At 39.4% G+C, this 26,316-nt stretch overlaps 1 protein-coding gene across 1 annotated transcript; it reads right to left on the bottom strand.

Annotated features, from left to right (window-relative positions):
• Positions 1–8: 8 nt before the first annotated feature.
• Positions 9–21,452, bottom strand: CASP7 (caspase 7). The gene is made up of 7 exons (XM_082285967.1): positions 21,407–21,452; positions 20,023–20,135; positions 5,197–5,345; positions 4,207–4,335; positions 3,558–3,733; positions 2,084–2,222; positions 9–1,547 (listed from the first exon to the last, which is right to left on the bottom strand). The coding sequence occupies exons 2-7, from the start codon at positions 20,133–20,135 to the stop codon at positions 1,324–1,326; spliced, it is 930 nt and encodes a 309-aa protein (XP_082142093.1). The 5' UTR covers positions 21,407–21,452; the 3' UTR covers positions 9–1,323.
• Between the last annotated feature and the right edge of the window lie 4,864 nt (positions 21,453–26,316).

Below are 26,316 nucleotides of genomic sequence, written 5' to 3'. Positions count from 1 at the left end.
ATGCTCAATACATCTGTAAAACAACCATTTATTTAATTCAAACAACTGTAAATCTGACTTATGAAAAAATATATGTCTCACTATGTCACAGTATTTGTAAGAAAATAAACTCAACAATTTGGTAACTTGGCTTTAATGCTATGCACTTATTTCCTCAGAAGATTGCAAAAGAGTATAGAGTACATTAACTGGGAAAAGGGTGAACAACTAATCCTTTATCATCAGTTTAATCAAATCATTAAACTTACTTTCTTGAGCTAGCTACCAACTAAAGTGAATATAAAAAGTAGAAACATAAACATCACCAACATAACTCTAAAACACAAAATCAAGACCATACAGTATCTAAGAAGGCACTTCTGGTTTCTGATTCAAGTAAGCATTTCCAATTTTGGCAAAACTCCTCACAAATAGAAGTTAAATCTAAACATACATTTGTTACTGGAACATAGAATTCTATCTTTTCAACTTTAAGTTTTCGTGTTTTATGATAAAGCCTTGTCATTAACTTTCTGATGGTTCAAAAGTTCTGAATCAACAAGCAGACATTTTTATTTCTGCAAGCAGAACTGCAATACCACTATTTCAGGTTTTTCTGTCAGCCAACTGTCAGTTGCAAGGCACAAAATCTCTACAATGGTACTCTAATACGGTATCATCCAAGTAAAACCTGCCAATCTTTTACAATTTTAATTTTGATTGTTCTATTTGTTACATTTCCATACTGTTCAGGTAAATAATTAAAAAATATGGATTTTTTTATACATTCATCTTACGCTAGAATGATGATTAAGTAAACTGACTTCCATATTAAGCACAGAGCAACCATTAGCCTTCATTAATAATGTTCATTAGAAGGAAATGAATATATTAGACTAAGAAACACCCTTTTAAATAGCTACAAACTCTTTTTATCACTGGACATACCCATAATATGATGGTCTTTGGAAATTTCCAAGGAAGTTACAGTTCCATGAGCTAGCAGTAAATGAGAAGGGGTCTCAAGATTTTTTGGTTTTATTCTTAATTTCTGGGAGAAACCTTTATGGGCCAGGTAGCTGACTCATCTTCAGCAGCCATAAATCATCACAGCCACACTAAGGGAAACTGAGATACAATAATTAGTGATAGCTGCCAGGCTGGCCCACAGCTTCTTTAAAATATTGCATATTGTCCATCCATCAGATACCCCAGCTTATACAACATAAAGATCTAGTGTTATTACACTTCTTTTATTAAAAATGTGTTACTCCTGTTTATAATCACATCTCCACCCAAAACCATACCCTGATCTTTCACCACTGGCTGTGTTACAATGCACTTTCAGAAGTAAAGTTCCTTAGTGAGCATGGAGACCACGCAGGGAATCTGCTTCTTCTCACTGAAGCGGGGATCGTCTGACTGGGATTCGAAATTCGTAGCCACCACGTAGTTGACCCGTGTGAGGATCTGCATGATCTCAAGCTGCTTTCCATGCTCATTTAGCACAGAGCACAAAGACTGCACAAACCAGGAACCTCTTCCAGGATTTCTCCAGGAGTAATAACCTGACAGGAAAGACAACAAAGAAAATATGTGGGATTATTTTTGCTCTTTTGTGTGAAAGATTCTGGGAAAAGATTAACAGTGCACACACAGAAAGCTGAACTCCTAACATTGTGTCACATATCCTACTTCATTAAAGTTGAGGATAATGTGTATTAGCTCTCCAAACCTCACATTAGTAAGGTACCGTTCCACATTTTGGCATTTGGGAAACTGCAAGAAGTAAGATGTCACAGGTTTCCCCTCTGAGAATAAGTTTTGTGCTGTAACTGTTCCTCTTCCTGCCTTCATCACACATTCAACACACTGGGACGTGGAAGGGCAGAATTCCCAGAAAACAGTACTGCCTTTGCCATCTGTAACCCCCCTTTTCCTCTACAGCCAGTGTAGACAGGGTGGGTACCCAGTGTACACTGGGCCTTTGTGTTTTGTCCATCAAAGTACAATGTATCACCAGTGAGGGTCCATCTATATTCCAGTCAATATGGATGGTTGAGTTTTCAGGCTTCTACCCCCACCCTGACCCTCTTTTCCTTACCTGGCACCGTGGAATACGCAAACAGAAAATCTGCTTCCACTGGGATTTTGTATCTCGGGTTGGCATCTGTTTCCAGGGTGTCATTGGCAGGTCCAGAGTCAGTTTGTATACCTTCATCAAATTCAGAGCCTCTGCAGGCCTGAAAGCAGAGAAGATAAATAGAATTTGTCCAATAAGGAGGAACAAGGTACTACAACAATTGGTATTCATCAACATTTTTAATGGATTCAGTTCTAAGCAGTACTTCACATGTATTAGAAGCAGAGATGCAATTCTGAGGGATATCTAATCGTTCAGTGATAAAGTTACTAGCTTACCCATTTTAAATATACATCCTGTAAGTAAAGGGAGGTAAAGGTGTTGAGGTTGTGCATCTCAGTTGTTTGTCAACAAGTGCCATGTCAGTGTTAGTTTATTTTAACCATGATAAATTTTACCAGTTTAGAGTCATCCTCAGCACTCAATTATTACATAATGCCTTCATAAGTGCAGTGTGACTTCTGGACAATTTCTTTGCACTTGACTTCACAGGTGGAGACTCTACAGTGTGGGCAACCTGTTCTAGTGTTTGACCACCTATTACAAGTTTATTGCAATTTTAATATTTTTCTGTTTATCTCTTTGATTCTTAATTTTCTCTTAATCATGGGTTTAGCTAAAGGGCACACTGGGACAATGGTCTGGGTGGGTAATTTTCAGCTCTTGATCAGTAGCTTTGACTGAGTTCTTGCAAAAGAACAAGTCCGACTGGCTTATATAACAGGGCTTGTTGCCTTTATTAAGATAATTTTAAAGTCTATAAAGTAACCATTTCAAAAGTGTAATTAGAAGAAACATCACTTTAGTAGTATGAAGAGTCTAAAACAGACTCAGTTTTCACTTTGAGGATGAGAATTAATTGATGGAACAGCCTAGGGAAAACCAGATCTGCTGCAACTCTTATACGTAAATAATACTATGTATTATGTAAAAAGGAGAATTCAGACCCATGGTATGTCAGGTAATACTGCTTGAAACAGCTCTCTTTAAAAGTTTAACTAACATAGAATTAATTACATGCTAATTTAAAAATGCAATATAAATTTTTAGGCTACTGAGGAAGAGAAAAATGTTTCTTTTAGCAGAATACAGTAATTTGTAGAGGCAGCCTTAATAAAAAGAGACCTGGACAGTATTATTCCTATTGAAAATCATGTCATGTCTGCAGAAAAATGAGTTTATCTTTCTGCTTTGAAGTTCATATATTACCAAGAGAAACCATGTAGAAAATTACAATGATAATATTCTCATATATAAATTTTCTTTTAAAAACAAACAATACATTTTTCCCCCAGACAACTTCTCTCAACACATTTTTCATAAAACCTCCAGCAACATTCTGTAAGTCAAGCTACAGGGTTTTTCTAGAGCAACCAACAGAGCAAGTTTTCCCCACTGCAGCAGTAGGATACTGTATTTACCTTAGGGCTATTACCTGAATGAAAAACAGTTTGGGTTTGCCTATAAGGCTTTTACACTTGTCTCCTCTGAACAGTGCAGTCAAACTCTTGATAGCCATGGGTCCATCTGTGCCATAGATGAGCCCTTCTTCCCCATGGCTTAGGAGGATACAGGCAAAACAAGCAGCATCACTGTGGTTCTCCTCAGCAGCTACAAGGCAAATAGTTCTTAGTCAAAAGGAGGCAACCTTTTGAATTGAAATTATATTTAGCAAACACATTTTTCTGAGGCTAAATATATACTGGGGTTCTACTGTCAGGAATAAGAAGGAGTGGATCACTTTTTACAATGTGATGAGTACCTTGAGTACAGGGATGCATCCTTCACTTGACTGAGTTTAGCACACTGGAATCAACAGGCTGAGCTCCTTATCTAACATGTCAAGGCTCTTCACCCAATACACAGGACAAGTGCTTCACAAGAACACTGTACATTTCTGAATTGATGCTGGGGGATGAGGTGGGGAATTAAGCCCAGTCCATTCAGAAAACAAATCCTTCCATATAGAAAATTGCATGTGTGGGGCCTAAACAATCTGTTCTACTTTAACCTGCAAAGAGTAGATTCAATGACTCCCAGAGGTCTGTTCCACTCTAAATTATTCTACGATTCTGAATTTTTACCTTGCTTCAATAATTTTTCCATATCATCACGGCTTCGGTCATTGTATGTATAAACCTCAAACCCTAAGTTTTTAAAACTCTTAGCAAGATCTCCAGCATCTTTATCGGTGCCATTGCGTGTGCCCATTCCTGCCAGAAAACAAAGAACATGGTTGACTGCACATTACACCACTCAAAATGATTCACGTGTTCAAAGGCAAACTTTTAAGTTTCTAATTGATAAACAATGTCTTGGTGACATGTTTTTAAAACAATCCTCCAACAGCATTGAGAACAAATTGTGAGATTTTAAAAATAATGCAATGTTCAGTTTTAACACACATCTTGTCCTGAAAAATGCTGGCATGCCTCCAGCACCTTGCAACACAGGACCTCTAGGGCTGATTCATCTCCTTTTGGTTATGCAGGGAAACACAGGCACAAAGCACCCCATGGAAAACCTGTTGGAAAATTCCCCTGTTATACCCAGTAAAAGGAACTGATACACAATCTTTGGGGAAAACAAGTTGCTGTGTTTGCCAAATGTATAGGAAAAGTCCTACAAACCTCATTAGAACACAAGTATCTGCCTACCTTGAAACCCCATGTGGTCTGGAAAGTTAAATGCAGGAGTGTGAAAAGAGCACAGCTACAGCTATTAGCTTTTGTAGCTCATAGCTGTAGCTCAGGGACAGAGAATTTATAACATGCGTTGCAGATGCCAAAGTTCAAATTTTAACAACATAGTTTAAAACTCTGGAACAAAGGTTTGGTTTGATGTTGGTACAACAAGGAGACATGGTCTTTGAGACATATACTCAAAAGATGTTGAAAAGAGCCACTCTAATGTAAGTGTTAGAGAACAGCAAAAGTTTAAGGAACAACTATTTATCAAAAAAGGATAAACACATTCATTAAAATTCCATGTCCTAAAAATAAAATGCTTATTGATTAAAGAAAGTATAAAAATTCTATGGTCTGTAATGAGTATCAACAAAGGAAGAACGTTACCTGTTTTGTCTTCAAAATTTTTGTTGTTTATAATAATACATTTGCCAACTTTCTTGTAATCCATATTATACTGGAATGTGGGTGTAACAATTCGGTATTGATTACTGAGAGAGGGCTTTGGCTGTTCTTCTTCTCCATTCTTCTTTTTTCTAGGTGAACCACATGAAATTATTGTTAGTGACCAGTCACATGCATGGCCTATTTATTGTAACTCAAACCATTCGTGCAGCCCTGCCCAATGTTTTTCCTTCTCTAATGTTTTCTTCCTCCACACTTCGGATCGAGGCATAAAGATCTTGTGATTTCCATGAAAGGATTATTGTGTGTGGTTGGATTCTGACGAGGCAAAATAACTCTGGAGTGAACTGCAGCCAACAGCAGGACACACAGATCCTGACCCAGAGATAAAACTAATGGCCTACATGAAGTGAGGCTGGCAGTAACCTTCTGCAAACTGCTTCTGGACATATTTTAGTTTTACTGTAAGTAATTATTGAAACAACAGACAGATTTCTCTTAATAGCTATTCCAGGAACATGAAGACATGCAGTTTACCCAACTGTGTGATGAGATTTGTTTACTGAATCACCATCATCCCTAAATTCTGTGAAGATTAAGACTAAGTAGTAGGCAGTTTCTGCTGATGAAGGTTATAGATGTGAACAGGTCGTGTGTTAATTTGGTCTGCCAAAGAGCAGCCTGAACCCACGCAAAACCTGAAGCACATTTTAATGTAATCATTGATACCTGAACTATACATCAAATAAAACCCAAGAAAAAACAAATCAAACTATTATATTAATTAATAGGTTATATTAATAAATGTTCTCTGGTTATATGGCTGTGTACTCATTTTTTGCTATGTACAGGAGTCTTAGATTGGATTAGAAAGAGATGCCAAGGGATGGCACAGACATTGCTCACAGATTTAATCTAAATGAAGTATCAACACCACATCCATTACAGCCAGCATGCACCTGACACACAAACATGAGGAACTCAGCAGTGCTTGCTTTTAGAGGTGGGCTTTTTGGTCCAAGCAGGTGGCTTCAGGTGTAGTTAAGATTTCCTCATGCAGAAATGAAGCCAGTAAGAGCCTATAAAGAGTCTGATTCAACCTCAGAATTATAAGCAAGCTTTGGAGCCAGCCCAGTTAGAAACAATGCTCAGGAAAGGGCAGAATAAGCTACTGGCACCTCTCTTATTTATTTGTTCCAGCATCCAGCTTCCAATAGTGTTTATTGCTGATGACTGAGAGGAAAACATAACCTACTTTCACAGCACAAAAAACTGTATAATACACTTTGGTTATAGCAAAATTAGATTTTTCCTATAATGTCAATTAATTTAAGTACTTTCACTATTCTCATTCTGACATCTTCCTAAAGAATTATTAAGCTATTTGCTTCAATAATAACCTGTAGACATGAGATTGCTATGAATAGATTAAATATTGTTTAGGTAATCTACTTTCTTACCTGCCTGATTTAACAATGGTTGTCTTTTAGCTTTAAGTGTCCTCTTTTTTATTACTAAAGGACAAGATTAATTGGAATCTATAATAAACCTTTAAATGATTCATCACGTATAAATGCTACTGCAATTCAATTTCAAAACAGCTTCTTCTTATCTTGGAGTGTCGTCATGTTCTATTACAAAGGGCCAAATTAAATAGCTGCACCTGGCAGGCTTTCATTATGCCCTTTTTTCATGTGACCATCTTAATATCATGTCCCCTTTTAGATTTCCCTTAGAGGCTAAAAAACAAGATATTGAGGATTATGTCTGATGTTCTGGAAATACAGGGTTTTTTTCTGACAAATTGTAAGTATGGGTATTCTCCTTGCATATCCTTCTCAAGGTCTCTGGAAGCAATAATTAAATATAGTTTGAGTCAAGAAAGTTGAGAAATGGTTCTTAACCATTTTAAAGAATTATTCGGAGATGTATGATGCTAATATTACATTTGACTTTCAAAAATATCTTGGATTCTTATTTTAACCTAATATTCCCCCTGGTCTTCCATCACCGGACAGTTGTTTGTCAAAGAGAGAAAAACAAATTTCAGAACAACAAATTCAGGTCCATGAAGGGGCATTTCCTCAGCCCACAGATTCAAGTTTCTACAGGTTTATCTGGCTTCAGTGATTTCCTGAAAAAGTTGTACAACCAACAGCGGCTGTTACAGACTAGAGGATATTTTCAAGGGGACTGTGCACACATTTATGTCCAACCCATGAACAGCTGTGAACACTTGGGACAGACCCATTTGAACAGTATCAAGTTTGCACTGTCTGCTCTCCAAAAATGCTGGAAGTGATCTATCTCTAGCCCAGAAATCAGGCAGCCACGTTACCCCACAAAAAGCCTCACTGAAAATAGCAGCAGGGGTTAAGTGGCATAGCGATGTGGCCACGCAACTTCTCTGAAACCACTTCATTCCCAAGTTCAATAGTTTGCACTCATTCATGCAGAAATACTCATGAGTTTAAGGGATGTAATTCCTGATGCCGGAATTCTCAAAAGCAGCCAGAAGCTCTATGCCAGTCAATGGCAAACGCCACACACAAGCCTTGGCAGCACATTTACCCATTCCTTTACAGAGGTTTTTGGTTTTATTTCACATGGTTTTGCTCTAATGATTCCTCTCAAGCCAAACAGGTTAATGAGATACTAAAAAAACCACAGCATGGTTACGCCTACCACTTCTTTACTGGCAGACAACAAAAAGTTCCAGAAATCTTTTGGTACCAGTCCAAACTGAATGAATAAGGAAGCAAAGGTTGTGGATTATACTTAGCCTGGGCCTGCACTCCAGACAGAAATTCTTTTTTTGAAGATTCTGGTTCCTGTGCCAACACAGCACAATATGGGAACTGCCTGCCTGGACTAAACTGACAGCATAATGTCCAACTTTCCAGATTCAACAAGCTAAATCAGACCTTGTAATGATAACTAATAGTTATAAATTTGTAATAATCAGTCCTTAAGGGAAATGTCCTTTCAGTGACAGGCTGGCTTATGATTGAAAGCCTAAATCCTTATTTTCTGATCTTTGAACTGGACACCTGTTAATATAAATGTTTACTGCTGTTCTTACTAAGCTTCCTAATCACTCTGTAAAGGGTTTCCACAGGTTAGTTATATGCTGTTATAAAATGTTTTAAACTATGTGCCCTCTATTTTATTTCTTTCTGCTTCTCTGGCATCTAGTTTCCCTCTTTGAGGATTCAAACTTGCCTGGACTAAATAGAAAGTTGAATTTCCTGACTGTTTACTCATTCTTCAGGTCTTAATTACAACTGTGCCATTACTCCTCACTCCACTAGTGGTCACTGATCCTTCCCTTACACAGAAATATTCTTCCCATTGGTGCCGTCACATATTTCATGTTCTTTCCCTTTGGTCAAGAGTTCAGCAAAACTAAAGCTCTACTCTGGCACTTGCACATTTTCACCCTCACTGTGTCCCTAAATCCAGGCCTTAGGCTTGACAACAGCATCTTTGGGAATGTGATTTCATCAGGTCTAGAGTCAGTTGGTATCAACCCTGTGAAAATCATTATTATCAATTTCTCACTTTTCAAATATAAAACTAAAGTTATCTGTACCATTTATCATTTTATTACTGAACTTTTAAATAGTAGTAGTCAAGTGTTTTATCATCATGAGTGGCTAAAATTCTGTCAAAGTCAATGGAGATACCTCACTTGCATGAGTAGTGGACTTGTTCATCTAAAGGACTCCTACTTACCAGAACAAACCTTCTTTTCTCTTATACTTGGAGGAAATTACTATTTCAATATGGTTCAAGATTTAAGGATAAAAACATCACTGTCAAGATTTAACTATACCTAAAGATTATTTAAAAAAAATAAAGCAGTGTCTCTTAGCAGCTGAGATTTCCTCTCCTTTGGCTTCCTTTCTACTGGCACCTCCCTCAATTCCTTTTGCTACCACACATTAGTATGACATACCAAGGTATTAAGAATCCATGTGCAGGACAAAGTCTTCCTTAAGCATTGTCTTTATTCGTCTAATATTCATCTAATCCTCCACCTGGCTATTTAAGTGACTGTTCTTTCCCAGGCAGAGTTGTTGAAAATAAACTCTAAAAATGGTATTACAGAGGGATAGCTAGGTTTTAAAAAAACTATAGTCCCCTTCTCTCCCAGGAAAATTAGGGCCTTTTGTTGCTGTGCTGCAAAATGTAAGCAGAGAGACAAAAATTCTACAATTCTGATATTATTCAAGGGAGCTGACATTCCAGCTTGGGTGGAATTCTACACTTATTCCATTCATTTTTATTTGAAGTACACACACAAAAGGAGAGAACTCGTACTCTGCTCTATGCAGTTCAGTAAACTTGGGCTTTCCTGGATAAGGAATATCTCAGAATATGATGACAGTTTTACTCTGGCATACTTCTTTCATACAATGTGCAATTATGTATCATTTTTGAATGACTGACAACATGTTTCTGTTAAAAAGGAAATTTGCCTTTTAAAACATGGTGTCTTTGCAAAACACATCACTTGAGTCCTTCTGGAGTCCAAATGCTTTTTGGCATTGGAGAATAGTTTTAGTCTAGTTTCCGTCACATTCTCAGCCTTTCTGTTGAGTCCAGGCAAGATTACAGCAGTGGTACAGTGACAAAGCCCACAGTACAAATATTCTCAGGTAATCCATCCACACCCACCAGAACCTTCATACACTTAATTGTTGTGGGATGCAAGGTGTCTTAAACTGCAATGCTCTTTTGTCTTTTACAAACAACTGAGACGTTTCCCTTAGGACTTTGACATTTGGGGACCTCTTTACAGGTTTCATTTGAATAAGTTCCCCATTAATTTACAATACTGTGGAGTGCATGGGACAGCACATTAGTTCTAAGGCCTGTGAAAAAACTTAACGTAGCCTATATTGCTGATTTATTTTTATACAGTTTGTGCGGCCCTATGCTGCTTTTTCTGTCTAAGGAACTTCACTCCTTCCACTGTTGCATGCACAGTATAAATTATGTTTGTGACTACTGCTCATTGCAAATGCTGTTTGCTCACCTAGGGAAAAATCCTGGACTGGACTTAATTTATTTAAAAAGATAGCAAAAGGATAGGCAGAAAACCATGAAAATGCAAAGAAGATTGTGTTTGAATTCACAAGGCATCACTAAGCTTTGTGTAGTAAAACTGAGTGTGCTGGAGACCAATTTAGAGTTACTCTTCCAAAAAAATTGAACAGAAAACAGAATTTATAAATTAGACAAAACAACATTCAATATTTTGCTATATTTTTCTACCTTGGCCTCAACAACTAATGATCTGATACAGTCTCCATAATTTGTATGTCTCATGCTTTCTGATAATCAAGCATTAATATCTCTTACTTCTACATAACCTTCTCTTCAAGCCACCAGCTTTAATACTTTTATCCAGGTTTAATACTTTTATCCAGTCTAATTTCACTGTACTTAGTATACCTCTAATTACTGTACACTCCCCCCACTCTGAATTTTTTTTAATCTTGAAACCTGTTGTCAATAACAAGCAAAAGACACTTGTTAAACCTGACTAAAGCTTTTTAGATCTTAAGTTCTTTAAGTCAGACTCTTTGTTCTTTGTCAGATCCGTTTGGGTAGTGTCACACAGATTTAGAGCTGCATGCAAATAATAGATTATCCTGTTGCCTTTTTCCATTAATATTGCATCAGGTTGGCAGAGCAGCAACATTTATGGACAAGAAGAATGTGTCACTACTTGAATTGTTTTTTGTAAAAATGAATATTCCTTTACTGTTAAAAATCATAAAGCATAAGTTATTATGGGATAAAGACTGAACCACAACGTTTAGACCAAATATTAAAACTGTATTATAGTGCATTCAAAGGTTTGCAAATTATGTGCCAGCAAAGAAACCGGAAAAAAAGCCTTAGCAGTTGAAACAAAATTCTCCTGAGGAAAAAGGGGCAATACTAATTGTATAAGAGGAAGTTCAAGTAAGCATTGCATATTTTCAATTTCCCTATTAGCAGTTGTTAGCAAATGACTGCTGACTTTGATAGATGAGCACTAACAAAATAACCAGTCCTTAGAAGGCTATTTTAAAATATAATCCAGATAGATGTCAAAAGAAAACTGAAAAAATTTCTAATATTAAAATCAAGATATTGTCCCACAATAGAAAGTCTTCATTCAGCAGAAAGAAGAAAAGTGGCCTTACAAAACTGCACATAAAAGTTCCCCAAAAAGCATCTAAACATTATCTCATCTATATTGCTTACCATGGCAAGCAGATGTCTTACACAAAAGGCATGAAAACTGACAGCTGCAATTCAGAATAGCAAACATAAACAACACAATAGCACACACACATACACATACACAAAAACCAGTGCTCCTGGATTTCTGTTCCCTGTCAGGATCTTGTTTCATCTGCTAAAGAAATTCAAAACTGCAGTGAAACATGCTAGACTGGTAATACTGAAGTCTGAAGCTCGTATTTATTGATGATATATAAAGTCCGTGCTGTCCTTGCATATTTATACATTGCTTTGCTGAAATGCCTAAACTTTGAAAGTCATTTTTGGGAAAGGGCAGAATAAAGGGAAATGGCCAGTGTGCTTCCTGGAACACCACAGCCCACGATGAACACACTCCACTTTCCTCCCCAGAGCAACAGGACTGCTCAGGCAATAAAATAATGACTAAATGTTCTCAAGAACAGGGCCATAGGAATCAATTAGCCTTCAGTTTCTTTTTGAACTGCCAATTACTTCAGGACTTCTTAAGGGCATCTTTGGAATCAGATTGTCAGCTGACTAAACAGAGACAGTTCAAAAGTCAACAGAGACAAAGCCTTTTGCTTGAAGGAACCTGAAGTTAGGAACCTACTAGGACAGTACCTCTTGTTCATTTGGAAATGCATGCCACAGGCCCTTCAAATAACTGTAAACACAGTAATTTTGAACAGAAAATATTGCTGTAGCAGTCTCGAAAGAAAGAAGTTAGGTAAACAACGAGATTATTTCCTTGAACTTATCAAGATAATACTAGAGCTGGGAAGGACCTAAGGTATCATTAAAAAATTCTTTCCAAAACTGGATTGAGTTCATTCATCCAAAAAACCAGTGTCATACTAAAAATATTCTTGATGTGATGTACGTAGCAGTACTGATACAGATTTCACAGAAAATCTGCAAATTTATTTAAAGAAATCCTGGCATTTTCCTAAGTTTCCTAATATCATATCTGAGAGTACAACACAGAATAAAATATATTCATTAAGACCATATGCTAGCTATGCTTTGCCCAATTAATTTGATGAAAGGTATTAAACAAACCTAAAGGAATTGTGCTTCTGCTGTCGTATAACTTCGGGAAAGCAACTCCGTATCTCTGGGTCTTAGTTTTTCCATTACAAAATGAAGCCTAAATAAACTTATTTCATAAAGCAATTGCAGATCATGTGGCTTGTTTCCAGGGGGATGGTCGTGCAGAAACTGAATGCCCCATGCTCTAACCAATGGATCCAATCTCAGTGCCAATCCTGTGCCATGTGCTCTGGGATAACCCTGCTCGAGCAGGGACGTTGGACCAGATGACCCATTGTGGTCCCTTCCAATCTGAGCCACTCTGGGATCCTGTGATTCTGTACAGTAAAGTAGAGAATAATTTTAAAATCCACTATTTTGTGCATCTGTGCAATGTTTATGCTCGGAGTGTGTGGGTTAGCTTACTGACAGGTGCCTCCTGGAAAGAAAATGCATGAAACAAAGGCATTCTTGCTGCCCGCTTTGGAGGTTTGCAGTGGATCTCAGTCCAGAAACAAATTCCTATCTTTGATTACTGCACATTAGTTTCCCTGAAGAGAGGAAGCTGCTAATGCCTGTGTATGACTATTTAACATCAACTGAAACTAAATACATTTTAAGTACCTCATTATAAGACATTTTTCAGACCCTAAGCTACTCTTGTAGCTTTTTTATTCCATTTTAGTTTCAGATGCATCTCCAATTAGGAGAGAGAATCTTCTCTAAAAACCTGGAAAACTGAGAAACTCAGTCCAAGACAACTGAAAACTCACTGTGTAATGAAAGAGTTGAGCTGTTTGAAAGAACAAGCCTCAGACTGCAACTTCTGGCATACTTTGTAAATGTCTTTTGAAGTTCTGATAGTTGCATCTAAATATGTCCTCCTGTCTTTTAAACTATGTGTTAGTGATGGCCTTAACTAATTCAAATCAAAACTATGACTGCAATTTCATTTATTATATGCAAATGAAGCAGACCAAGTGCATTGGGACTTGAGCCAGCTGCACTTTGTACAAAAAGTTTCAACAGACTAATACCTAATATTATCCACGTTTCACAACAGTTAAAAAAAGACAAAAGTAAAAAGAAAAGAAACAGGTAGCAGTGTCCTAGTTTCGTGCACTTAATATTTTAAGGATCACTTACCACCCACATGACACGACAGTTTTGTGGCGTGATGCCTGCAAAACAGAGTTCTAAAGTCTCAATGATCACTTTGTAATTGAGATTCAGATTCCCAATTAGCTGCGTGGTATCTGCCATGCAGGCCTCACAATATTGAATGCAACATAATAGCCAAATAACATCCAAAAGGTAAATTTTTACAAATAAAGAATTTTGCTTGCTGAAAGGCTTTCTGCTCATTTCTAGAAATCCAGCACATCCATACCTTCCATGGGTGTTCTGGAAACTGGAATCTTGCATGATCATACCCTAGGTAGTATAATGTACATAGACAACTGACAATTATATGCAAAAATACCCCATGAAGCTGCTTTTACCTTTCATAGGTACTAAGAGCAACTAACAGGTACATATGGATTGCTTGGAAAATGACTCAAAATAAAGCAAGCCCTCCAAACACTGATTCTCAGAGAACACTCTGGCAAGAATTAGCAATTGCAAAATGCCAGTGGAGCCACAATTAGCTTGCAATAACCATTGAAACTAAACTGTTTTAGGGTATAAACTCATGATTTTTCCAAGCAGGTGGCAGAGAAGGAAGGAGGCAAATAACATTCTACAGTACCTTGGCTCATCATCAAATGGTACTCCACACTGCATCTGAAAACAGCTTCAGCTTGTCCTCCAGAGCAAGTCTGATCTTCTCTGCTAATGCTAGGAGCCCACCATGCTCAGGGTTACATTGCAGAGAGAAACAGGATGCTCTGTGTGCTCAGGCCCCAACATTTGCCTGTGTCAGCAGTGGGTCACGCTGGACTGTTCTGTGGGGCTATTCAAACCCCCGTAGCCATCACCCTGCGAGCTGAGGTCATGCAGGCCTGATCTACCTCTGCTGACAAGCGGAAAACACGCTCCCATCACTCATTCCATCTCTGCTCCTATGTAAGAGTACAGGAAAACAGATTCTGAGATGGAGGTGGGACAGCAGACTTCACTTTGTGATATGTTCCTCTTCCTTCTGTCAAAACCTGATCCACCAGTACTACAATATTTACAAAATGAATGTTTCCAGCAAAATAATACAAGTCAACATGCATAGTTTACAAAGCCTCTCTGTACTTTAACCAGTACACCTATTTCCTACATATTTACCCTCAAACAGTCTTTGTTTATTATAAATTTGTCTTAAATTTGTTTGGATTGCTTTGAAAGCTTAAACGCCACACTACATATTAACTGTCCTCCAAATTCTGTATGATACAGCCCAGAGTTTGTTGTAATGAACGAAATAAATTACTGCACTAAAAAGTAATTAGGATACTTGACTGTGATTACTGCAGATACAGTTCCTGGATAATCCAGTGTTTGCTGTGCTTCACAATATGAAGTCTCTAAGGAGACTGGAAACAAATATTGACCATGAATTAATGAGTTCTTATAATATAGTACTAATTCAAGATACTTGGGCTTTTCCTGTGTGGTACATTCAGCAAGCATCCAAGAGGAAAGCACAAGCACTGACCACAGTTTCCACTCATTGTTAAATACTCCTGCAGTGTTCTCCAGAAGTTGAGTTCCAGATCTAACAAAAACTGCTTTAACAAAACAACAACAAAACTCCCCCAAAAACCACATACAAGAAAAACCCACCAAAAAACCCCACAAACAACAAAAAACCAAACAAAAAACCCAAACCCCATCTGACTTAAAAAACAGTAATAAAAATGAAATATCCCTGCTGTTCCATGTTACAGTCTCTTTATTGTCTTTGTAGGAACTTTACCAAACTATAGATTATTTCTGAAATTTTATGTTTGGCGCTTTGGGGTGAACATAAACAATAGATATTTACCTTGTGCTAAGCAGAACAAACAAACTCCAAACAAAATTTAAATTATATTGTGGTAGGCTTTGGAGCTGTGACAGTAAAAGGAAAGATCATCACCCCTTTACAGGACAGACTAAGGCACACAGGGACTTCCTTAGAGACATTAAGGAAACATGAGGCTGAGACAGGAGGTCAACTCAGACATCTGAGTTGCAGCCCAGAACATAACTTCAGATAATGATTCATCAGCTGTTATTTGCTTTAAAGTAGCTGGCTATTTTTAGTCTAAGGATAAAAGAGATACTTTTTTTAGCAGTATTTACTTTAAAAGGTCTGTAATATTCTGATACTGAAAAATGTGTAACAGAATGGACAGCTCTGGAAAGCATATGCATCTGTATCACTGTGAAGCTGTTCTTCATAAAAGTTCTACCTGAAAAGCAGCTTCTTTTACAAATCAATATAAAAAAAAAGCTGTTGGTAATCCCCACACAGGACACTTATAAGCTGGACTTGATCCTTGTGGATGCCTTCCAACTCAGAACGTGATACTGTGAGAAGTGGATGGAAAATAGCTCCCCAGAAGACAGAGGAACAACAGAAAAGCAGAGCTGAAACAAAGACAACTTTCCACACCTGTTACAACTCCAAACCTGAGGTTCAGCTGAGGATGAATCTCAAAAACGAATATTTATTCTTTGAAGGACAAGGCTATTTATTTTGAGAAATATGGCTATACTGAGACAAGGGTCATGAAGTTAAAATAGACAGCCTTTGGTAACATCTGTGCTTCCCCACTTTCATGTCCTGTAACCCCAAAAAAACACTGTACACATGAAAAGAAAAGAAGCTCATATATCCATGAATCTTTTTCATCTAAATACTGATTTACAAACCGGGTAGATATCTTAACAATATAACTATCACAACCATCGAACTGCAGAAGGCTTGATGCGCACTGACATTTCCAGGAAAGTTTCAAATTAATCAAAAGTCTCAAATTTTATAGTGGTGTGACTTGACGGAAATAAATTTCTTACAGATATTTTGGGTTTGCAGTGTTAAACAACTAAAATAGTCTTGGTGACTATATGCCCCACAAAACCTCTCAAATTCCTCAGTGGGATTTTCTTACAATCCACTTCATGTGTCTGCATTGAGGGCATTACAGAATCACACACTTTCAATTGTAACTAAGTATTTGTAAGAATTTTTAAATAGATATTTAAACTGTGGTTTTGTTTCCAGATGAGAACGGGAATATTGACTGTAAAACAAGACAGTAGGGCTGAAGCAGATAAAAGTAACCAGAAGAAATACGGTTCTGTACCATTAAATTAGGATAAAACTGTACCTAGATACTACTAACAACCACCTTCTGCACTGTTTCTTCACTGAAGCCCACAAGCAGTCAGGATTTTTGACAGTGCAAGTGCAAGTCTACCAATCCTTGGGAATTTTTGGATGCAGCTTTTCAAAAAACCCAACTTTTATTAGGATTAAGAGAAATCTTAGCTCTACTTAACACAGTGGAACTGCAGTTTTATTCCATTTCATATTACATTAACTTTGCTGGATGCAAAAATGTGCTTGCTGCTATAAATCTCCAAATGTAGGTCCCCAATAAAACACAAAAGATACTAAATGAAGATATTAAATCATCTTGTGGAGAAGCAAGACTATATTTAAAGCCTTAAAAGCGTAAAAGGAGCACACACAGCATACAAAGAAAAGACTTATATGGGAAAAAATTCTATTAGCTAGATAAAAAAATAAAATACACATTTGAAATCCTTAGCTCAATCTTTGTTTAAACACATTTTTTCGGTGTGCAGCCTTGCCAGAATGTGTCCTGATACTTTTGCTTTCTGAAACAACTTTTTGCTCAACTGCAACACAGCCCAATTTTTGTCCTTCCGGCAGCACACAAAATTAATGCCCTCCTGCCATCTAGTGGTTAAAAAAACCCGGAGCCAAACACCGCTGGCGGATTTAATCCAAAACTTCCTCCAACTCTTTTCCCCCACCCAACAGTTTTTCCTCACCGACACGAACTAAGCATTAGCACTTTTCCAAAGAGAAGGAAATACATAGAAGATAATACCCCAAAACTGTTGAGCTGTCAGAAGAATCTGCCCAGCCTGGCTTGTTCTGAGCCTTGTGGCCTCCTTGGTAAAGCAGCCTCACAGACTTCTCAGAAAGAAGTGAGTAAGATTTAACTTACTTCTAGTTACTTCTCTTACAAGGTAATCTCCAGTCACAGCCAGAGAGTGGCAAATTGCAGCTGTGAAGCTACAGGAAACAGCTGGTCTGTCTACACAGCTTTGAATTTAGCTTCTCAGTGCTCTGTTCTCTCAAATTAAAATTAATGTGCTTATTTAACATCACAAGTTGCTTGTTTTCCTATTGAACTTACATATGTTAAGCAATGGGACATGAAATGCAGTGAAGAATTTCATTGAAAGTATACACAGCTGGTGAAGACTGGGTTGATGAAAGAAACAAAAAAAGGGACAATAAAACTGTAGTCACTCTAAAGCTTTCTAGACACCTTATCTAAGATGTACTCATGTTGCCAAAATGAAGCTTTGGCAATCAAGACAGAAAGCCACACTGGTTCAGGTAAAAGTAGATCTAGCCTGGTATTGGGTACTGACTAATAATGAGTCTGAAGAAAATAAACTGGATGCCAAACATACTCTCACGGAGACCTGACTTAGGATCAACTTTACCAAAGATCTTAATATCAATGTCCCACTGGACCTTTCTTCCACACATACGTCTGATCTCTTCTGAACTTACCTAAAATCTTCATATCTGCATATCTCCTGGCTTTAAGTTCTACAGTGATTATCTGCACTACGTTAAAATTACGTCTTAACACTTGTTTTAAACCTACTGCATGAACCTTTCATTGGATGTCCCCTAGATTCCCTGTGAGGCACAAAGAATGATCCTTCTCTCTTCACTTTCTCCTTTATTACAATCATAGTTTTAGCTCATATCCCATCTTCCTTTATCCTCTCACACTCCTGTCCTATCTTCCTTCAGGCCAAAGAGTTTTAGTTTCTGTAGGACAAAGATCTTGTCTCCATGCTTCGATTTTTAAGACCTTAATTTTTGAGTACCTTATTCCTCTTTAAGCAATCACTACTTTCTTCAGGAAGCTCTGTTAGATTTCTCAAACATATTTTTTTCTACAAAATCTAAGTTGAATTCTCTTAATTACCTCATATTTAATCTGAGCAATTTTTTACTTCTGAAGAAAAATGTTGCAAATTGCATCTTCAAGGAGTTCCCAAAAGACAAATGCCTCAAACTGATGAATAGCCAAATTATTTGAAAAATTTCTTACAGAAAAAAGTCACAGAAATGCTGATTATTGCCTTTTCTTTGGAAATTATTAACTTTGAGTTGCATAATTTAATTATAGTATTAGCACATCACCTCTTATAAAGAAGACCAAATCAAATATCAAAACACACATTTTATAAAGTTGAAAAGAAACCTTTGAAAAATATTTGACAAGATTTAGAAACAAATGATACATTTGTATATTCGTTAAAATTAATAATACACATGCACATCATTAAATATATTTGAGGAGTGATAAAATGAGACAGAGAAAGTATAGTGGTTTTCTTAACAGCACATCAAAAGTCTTCTAAAACTAAAGCATCTTCACTTCTCTCACAATTTTTTTACCCCTGTTAAACTCATAGAATAAACAGCAAAAATAAAAGTATATTAGCCATGTACTTTCTCTGAATTATACTGCTCACTTTAATGTAAATGTCCAACAGCAAAAAAAATCAAAACCTCTCTGTAAATGCATTAGCTTTTGTATTAAGCATGTCTTAAAAAAATCTCACTAAATCCAATGTGAAGTAGCCATCCGCTGACATTCAACAGCCATTTATAAACTTTGCATGTTCATTTTCCATCTTTTGCACTTCCAATCAGATTTATCCAGTGTTTTCAGGAGTACAAACAGCAAATAGTGCTTGCTTCCTACTGATTTAACAAAAGTAAGCTTCAGTGAGACTACTATGCTTTAAAATGAAAGGCTTTTAATGTGTTCTGTAAAGGGCTACATCTCTAGACTTGTGAGGCTCCTTTGTGCTGCACCCGAGATGGCACATCCAAGCTTTAAAGTAACTTAGACACTCAGCAGGGGATTCCAGTGATGCTGGAGATTAGCTGAGTTGAGTGCAGTAAAATAGGTAATTAATGGCATATTCAATTCCCAGCTCCACCAAAGGTCGATGTTTAAGATGTGGGGCTATAATTGATGCTAAATGAAGTTGGTGGTCTCTTAGTTGCCCAGTAAAACCTACGGGAGATATTACAGGTTTTCCTATAGGGAGATCCTATAAAGAAATGCTTTAAGGTACAGACCAGATACATTAAATTCATACAATATAAACCACCTTTCTATTAAGACCATCTATAACATTGTGGACATGGCAAACTGAACACCAAATCAAGCCTTTTTACATTTCTATTATTAGAAGGGTACCACAGCAGCTGATACAATAAGAACAGGGGTACAAGTAGTAACTTACTTTCCAAAAAGTGAGAACCTGCTGCTTCTGTCTGGCCTTGCATCAACTACATCATGGCCATCGTCATCACCTCCCTCTCCAGTAGGGAGGTCATCACGCTGATCCTCTGACATCTACAAGTAAAAGTACAAGAATGTAAGTGTCCTTCAGTGAGCACTGACATTTTAGAAATACTTCTGTAAACCAGACTGTTTATGGTCTGATTTATAGAAGATACATGTGAGGGTTTTAGTCAGTTTTATTGTATAATATTTCCTCAAGAAAGAGTGGCTAGAGATTTCTGGTCCTGAACTGCTGTGGCGTTGCACATGTTCAGCCACCTCTATCATTTTGTGACAGTTACCAAAAGGAACTTGTCTAATACCACTCTCAAAAATGCAGATTAGAATAAAATTAAAAATAATTTTATGGTGAGAGATCACAGAATCACAGAATACAATCATAAAACAGAATCAGAATATTCTGAGTTGTAAGGGACCCACCAGGATCATCAAAGTCCAACTCCCGGCCTACACAGTGTAGTGCCAAGAATCACACAGTGTGCCTGAGTGCGCTGTCCACATCACAGAAATAATTCCCAGAAAGTTTATCATGGTCTGGAGAGAAGTATATTGGGATGAAACCAAGGGCAACTAACATCAAAATATTTGTATCTGCAATTCTGTCCAGTCCTAAAACACCCAGAGAGCTCCTGTTTCTTTATTTGCATATACACAGTCAAATGCATGTAAGAGAAAAAACCCTGTGTATTTTCTACGGGTGGTTTTAACTTAATCCAGATCATTAAGCAGTTGGGAAACTACAAGAAGAAAGGGCAGCACAATGATCTGCACCAGCTCAGCGCGGCGAGAGAAGCGCAGGGCAGACGCTCCACTCAGGGTGGGATGCACTGAAACATCTCGTCTCTGGTTCCAGATTTTCATGAGGAAATTAGCAGTGATTCCTGCCCCTTCCCCATAGTTAGGCAGACTAAATTTGCTTTTATCGTCCATTCACACGTTTGCATAGAGCTTGAAACCCCGGACCCCTGGCAACAGCAGCAGCAGCTCAGAGGCCACCAGCGGCTCCACGGCTGCCCAAGCTGGCCGGGGAGCGGGGCTCTGGCTGAGGTTTGGGAGCTCCCCGAGAGTAGCAGCAGCTCCCAAAGCTGGGTCTAGCCTGGGCTTTGACAAACACGCACAAAGCAGGAAGAGAAGCGCGCAGGCCGCGGGCGGCAGTGCCGAGGAGCAGCGCGGGGGCCGCCCGGGGAAGCGGATCCGCAGCGAGGAGCGCGCACCCCGAGGGGAGGAGGGCAGGGCAGGGCGCCGGGGACAGGGGCAGGGGGGAGGCAGGGGGCAGGGGGGAGGCAGGGGGCAGGGAAGGGCTGGGAAGGGACGGAGCTTGCCTTCCTCCTGGGTCCGGCCGGGCGGGAGCGAAAACTAAAACTCAAATCGAAACTTAAAGCGAAAGCAGCGGGCGGTGCCCCCGGGGCGGCGCCGGGGCGGGGCGGGCTCCCCTGGCGTGTCCCCGTCCCCATCCCTGACCCTTGTCCCCGTCCCCATCCCTGAGCCCATCCCTGTCCCTGGCCCCGTCCGTCCCCCCGTCAGGGTCTCGGGCGCAGCCCCCGGGCCCTCCTCGCTCCCCAGGTAATGACGGCCACATCACAGCGAAACCGAAATTACCACTTTTTAATAGCTGTGCTCTGTCACACCCCCGTGAAAGAAGAGCCTAAAGTTTCATGGTGACACGAGATTGTCTAGATCTAAGGAAAATTTTCCCCTTATATAAACTTCAGTGGCATTTCCTTATCCTCCCAATTATTCTGCGTGTTGCATCTCTGCTAATTATGATATCCCGCTGCGTAGCCGTAGCATCAGGCCCAGCAGTCCAGTACATGGACTGAAGATTGGCACAGTCTTGCTAATTACTCCTGGATGCAGGCTCCGATCCTGCAAAATCATACACCTACCCAGCAGTGCGTGGTGTTTAACATTCACTACCTGAAGAGATTTACATCAAAGAGACATTTTTCAGTGTAACTGCCTCCTAATTGGCACAAAACACAGGCATGGTAACAAACAGGCTTTGCTCCCCGACAGGTCAGTGCCTCGATGTGATGGAGGAGCACTTGCCGTGTATCTGCACGCTGCTGCTGGGACCACTCCCCGCTTCCTGGGATTATGCCTGTGGCTCCTGGTTGGATGCATAGCCAAAGTTTTCTCTTGAAAATCAAACTAATAGAATCTTATAGTTCCTCTCATGCCATCTGTTAGCTGTTTCTTTTCAAGAAGACAGCATCACTTCCAAATCCATAATGGATCACCATGGACAACAGAGACACTGGAAATGTATAGATTGTGGTGGAGAGGAGAGGAGAGGAGAGGAGAGGAGAGGAGAGGAGAGGAGAGGAGAGGAGAGGAGAGGAGAGGAGAGGAGAGGAGAGGGGAGGGGAGGGGAGGGGAGGGGAGGAGAGGAGAGGGGAGGGGAGGAGAGGAGAGAGGAGAGGAGGGGAGGGGAGGAGAGGAGAGAGGAGAGGAGAGGGGAGGAGAGAGGAGAGGAGAGGAGGGGAGGGGAGAGAGGAGAGGAGAGGGGAGGAGAGAGGAGAGGAGAGGAGAGGAGAGGAGAGGAGAGGAGAGGAGAGGAGAGGAGAGGAGAGGAGAGGAGAGGAGAGGAGAGGAGAGGAGAGGAGAGGAGAGGAGAGGAGAGGAGAGGAGGAGAGAGGAGAGGAGGAGAGAGGAGAGGAGGAGAGAGGAGAGGAGACTGTAATCACCAGCAGTGACTGGCAGTGGCACCTGAAATTCAGAACATCAAAATATGCTTTTCTGATGATGTGTATGGGTGTTACCCAGGAAATCCAGACTCTGCTTGCTTCTATATTTTGATGGAAGTGTTTATCCATTGCCATCTCGCCAGCACAGCCAAATTTGCAGACCTAGCAACACCTTTGTTCTAAGGGTCATTGTATTGCTATCAAAGAAGTGCTTGCCGATTTCCAAAAGTTTACTATTAGAATTGGTTATGGGGAATTTCTGACTCCAACAGTTGATGAAACTTCTGTTTCTATGTTCTTTTCACGTTAGTTGCTGGCATTCACAAAGAGAAAATTTGATTCCTCAGTGTGCCGCAATGCCTTTTTAGAATAAATGTTTATTTTAATGCAGTATATGGTGCTAGACTTTTTTTCCAGAAAATCTTGCTTTTTTTTTCAGTATGGAGTAAGGGAAAAATTAGAAGGATAGTTGAAGTAGAAGGAAGTATCTTGCTTCAGCGCATGGAGTGATTGCCACCTAGGAAGGGTCGGGAAGGAAAAACTTTCTCATGTAGGATATGGCACAACCGGTTGTATGCGTTACTGGGCAGGGGGAAGAGCCAGCAATGTGATACCTATAGCATCACCATTCCTCTCCTTTGCCCTAGAGACTCCTCTCCTCCTTAAAAACATTAAAAATGAAGCCTTTGACTGGATATTTGCATTGGGGAAAATAAGTGTTTAACCACTGTAAGCAGCTGCAGGATGACGGTGGAGCGTGCCTTTGGGAAATTGAAAGGTGGATGACAGGTACAAACTATTCAGAGGCAAGCGAATAGTACCTGCCTGGAATAATAACTGTGTCCTGTGTTCTGCACAACATCTATGAAAACAAGGATGGGGTTTTGCTGAGACCTGGGAGGCAAGTGTGGGAATACTTTTAGGATGGAGGATTTGAGTGACTCACAAGGTGTTCCCTCCTAAATTGCATTGTGAGATTTTTATATATTTTGCAAGAAAGGATGGATAGTTTTGATACGCTGGGGGAATATGGGGGCAGTGCAGTGTGATTTGGCACACCACAGCTTTAGGGAATTCTCTAGAATAATGCATCTGAGTCATCATGGTGCATGTGTTTTGGTGGGATTTCTCCATAGTCAGGCAAAGATGATCTGTTGCAGATGCCTTATTTTATGAATTTTAAATTTGGGTCTTCTTTATGTTTTGATACATGACAAATGGGCATATTTGGACACTGGTGGTCATGTGGGCTATGCTGTGCATGCTGTTCACGTTTTTCTTCAAGCTTTTAGCTTAAGTTGTAGCACATCCTCACCAGTCCTTTCTCTGCTCTATAATCTTCTTGGCCTCTTGGTTCTCTTTTCGATTTCTCTCTTACTTTATCTTGCTCTGTTAGAAACATTTGCAAAATCCCTACACTCTTAGGTTTTGCTAACACTGCCAACAAGGGGAAAGTGTAAGCATAAACCCTTTAATCAGGAACTATAAACAGTTGTTGGTTGGTTTCCAAAGCAGCAAAAATGTAAAAAGCAACTATACAAGTTTAGAAGGTTGTTCTTTACAGGTTTTTATTCACGTCTTGGGAGATTTTGATAAATCTTTTCCAGCTTTCTTTCAGTATTTTTCTAAGCTGAATTTGCTACTATGCTAAGTTTGATTAGCATGGAGAGACTGCATGAGGAAAAAGGCCCTGAGCCCAGGTAACTAATTAGCCACAGGGTTCACAGAAGGTGAACATAGACAAGGGTGGTATAGTGCTTGAAATTTTACAGGCAGCTTTTAACACTGGATAACACTCCCACTTTGTGTAGTGAGCCAGCGCCTTTGGGGTTTTTTTGCAAACAGAGGGAAGATAGGGTTGCCATAATTTGTGGTGTCTGGCTTCCTGCTCTTCATGTGTTTGGAAGGGCACAGCTGCAATTCAGGAGTAACAGAGGAGGTGACCCTGACTTGAATGTCTCTTTAGAGGTTACCTTGTGTAACTAATATGTGCTTTTTTTACAATCAGATTGAGGGTGCAGAGGTGCTCCACGTTTTCTAAGCAGTTAATGCGGTGAATTTAAGGAGGCTGGAGAGGTAACAATGTTTCTTCCTACTAATTTGCACTTTCAAGGCACTGTCTCCTTGTACTTTACATGTAACCACAGTACTTCTAAACCACATTGATTAAGGTTCTACTGTTAAGTAAAGCCTTTTAGGATTTTCATTGATATCAAAAGGGCTTTATGAGGCCTTACTAAAGGAGGAAAAAAGCCACAATGAGCTTTTAACTGAAGAGAAAATGTCTTGCTAAGATTTGTCAAGATAACAAACTTGCACTGGTTTTGTGATTTAATTCCTTGCATGATCAAAATGAAGTGCATGCTTTGTAACGAGACCATTCAATCTTTATTTTTCAATAAACTCCCTTTTCTGTTAGCAACTCATCTTTAATCCAGGGTGGTGAAGAACAGAACAGTTTTGGGGTCCTCAGAAACAGGGAAATTTTTAAGAGACTCCAGCAGAACTGGTGCACAGTGGATGTGAGGGAAGTAGTGTGGATGGGAATGGCAGTAGCTGTAGAGGACATTCTGTCTTACCACACTTCTCCTCTTGTACGTGCCGTAACTTGGGAGAAGCAGGAGAACTTGGAAAATGCATTTGCTGACTTCCAGCCAAGCTGGTAGTATCTGCCACTGTGAAAAAACAGGCTTTGTATATCTTGAAATGAAGTAGGATTTATCTGTAAAATAAAGAGCTTTATCAGTCAGAGAGGCCTTTTGGAAGGAGCTCATGGCCTCATTCCCTTCAGGGCCCTCTGTAAGCTCTCTGGGTGCACAGTGCATGTGGGCTGCATGAAGATCCATGCTGGAGTCCTGTCCAGATGGTCAGTGTTCAGGTGACTCCTGGATGAATTACTCGTTCTATAACTGCCAAGTCTTTATGTTTTTGTGTGGTTTGGGGTGTCCTGTTTCAGCACCTCTCCAAACTCATTTCAGAAGGGTCTTCAGCTATGCAGGGACAGGAGCAAGGACAGGAGCAGGGAGAGGAGCAGGTCACGCACCTTTATTCTTGCTGAAGTGTGAGACAAGGGCTTCAGCATGGATTCAGACAGCATGAAGACAACCAGGACTGTCTAGAAAATATACAACATGGTGACCCTTGGAGGAGACGAACACAAAGAGGTGGCAACTGGTAGTGTGCCAAGTGCTAAATAAGGAGGGGACAGCCTGGCCACTGTGACCCTAACAGAGGTCACTTGCATAAACAGAATGGCAGTCTGGAACAAGATGCAAGGCTGTATGAGAGGGGAACTGGAAGCTTTCCAAATTAATTTGGTTCACAGGTGTGAGCGGGATAAATATTATTGTGATGTAACTTGGTCAACATAAATCGCTCTTGATCCCAAAAAATAATAACATGAGGTACCTCAGCAGTTATTTTAATACAAGAAATTATGTTCTGGGGACATTTTTTAAAAAATGAAAATGCATCTGTTTATATACTGATATTAGTTACTTTGAAAGGCTTCGAGTGTTTTCAGGACTTTGTGCCACTGCTCTTCA

This window comes from Coloeus monedula (assembly GCF_965178545.1).
Source record: "Coloeus monedula genome assembly, chromosome: 8".
In the NCBI taxonomy this organism is placed as follows: domain Eukaryota; kingdom Metazoa; phylum Chordata; class Aves; order Passeriformes; family Corvidae; genus Coloeus; species Coloeus monedula.
The sequence above is the reverse complement of the archived record's forward strand: the minus strand, read 5'-3'. Positions and strand labels throughout refer to the sequence as shown.

What these genes read in the sequence shown, in the direction of transcription:
- CASP7 (XM_082285967.1), bottom strand. Translation starts at nt 20,135, where the DNA reads ATGTCAGAGGATCAGCGTGATGACCTCCCTACTGGAGAGGGAGGTGAT. An exon ending in AAATTTTGAAGACAAAACAG is followed by an intron (nt 4,336 to 5,196) that starts GTAACGTTCTTC and finishes GTTTTCTGGCAG; the next exon opens with GAATGGGCACACGCAATGGC. An exon ending in CCAAACTGTTTTTCATTCAG is followed by an intron (nt 2,223 to 3,557) that starts GTAATAGCCCTA and finishes CTCTGCTTTCAG; the next exon opens with GCCTGCAGAGGCTCTGAATT.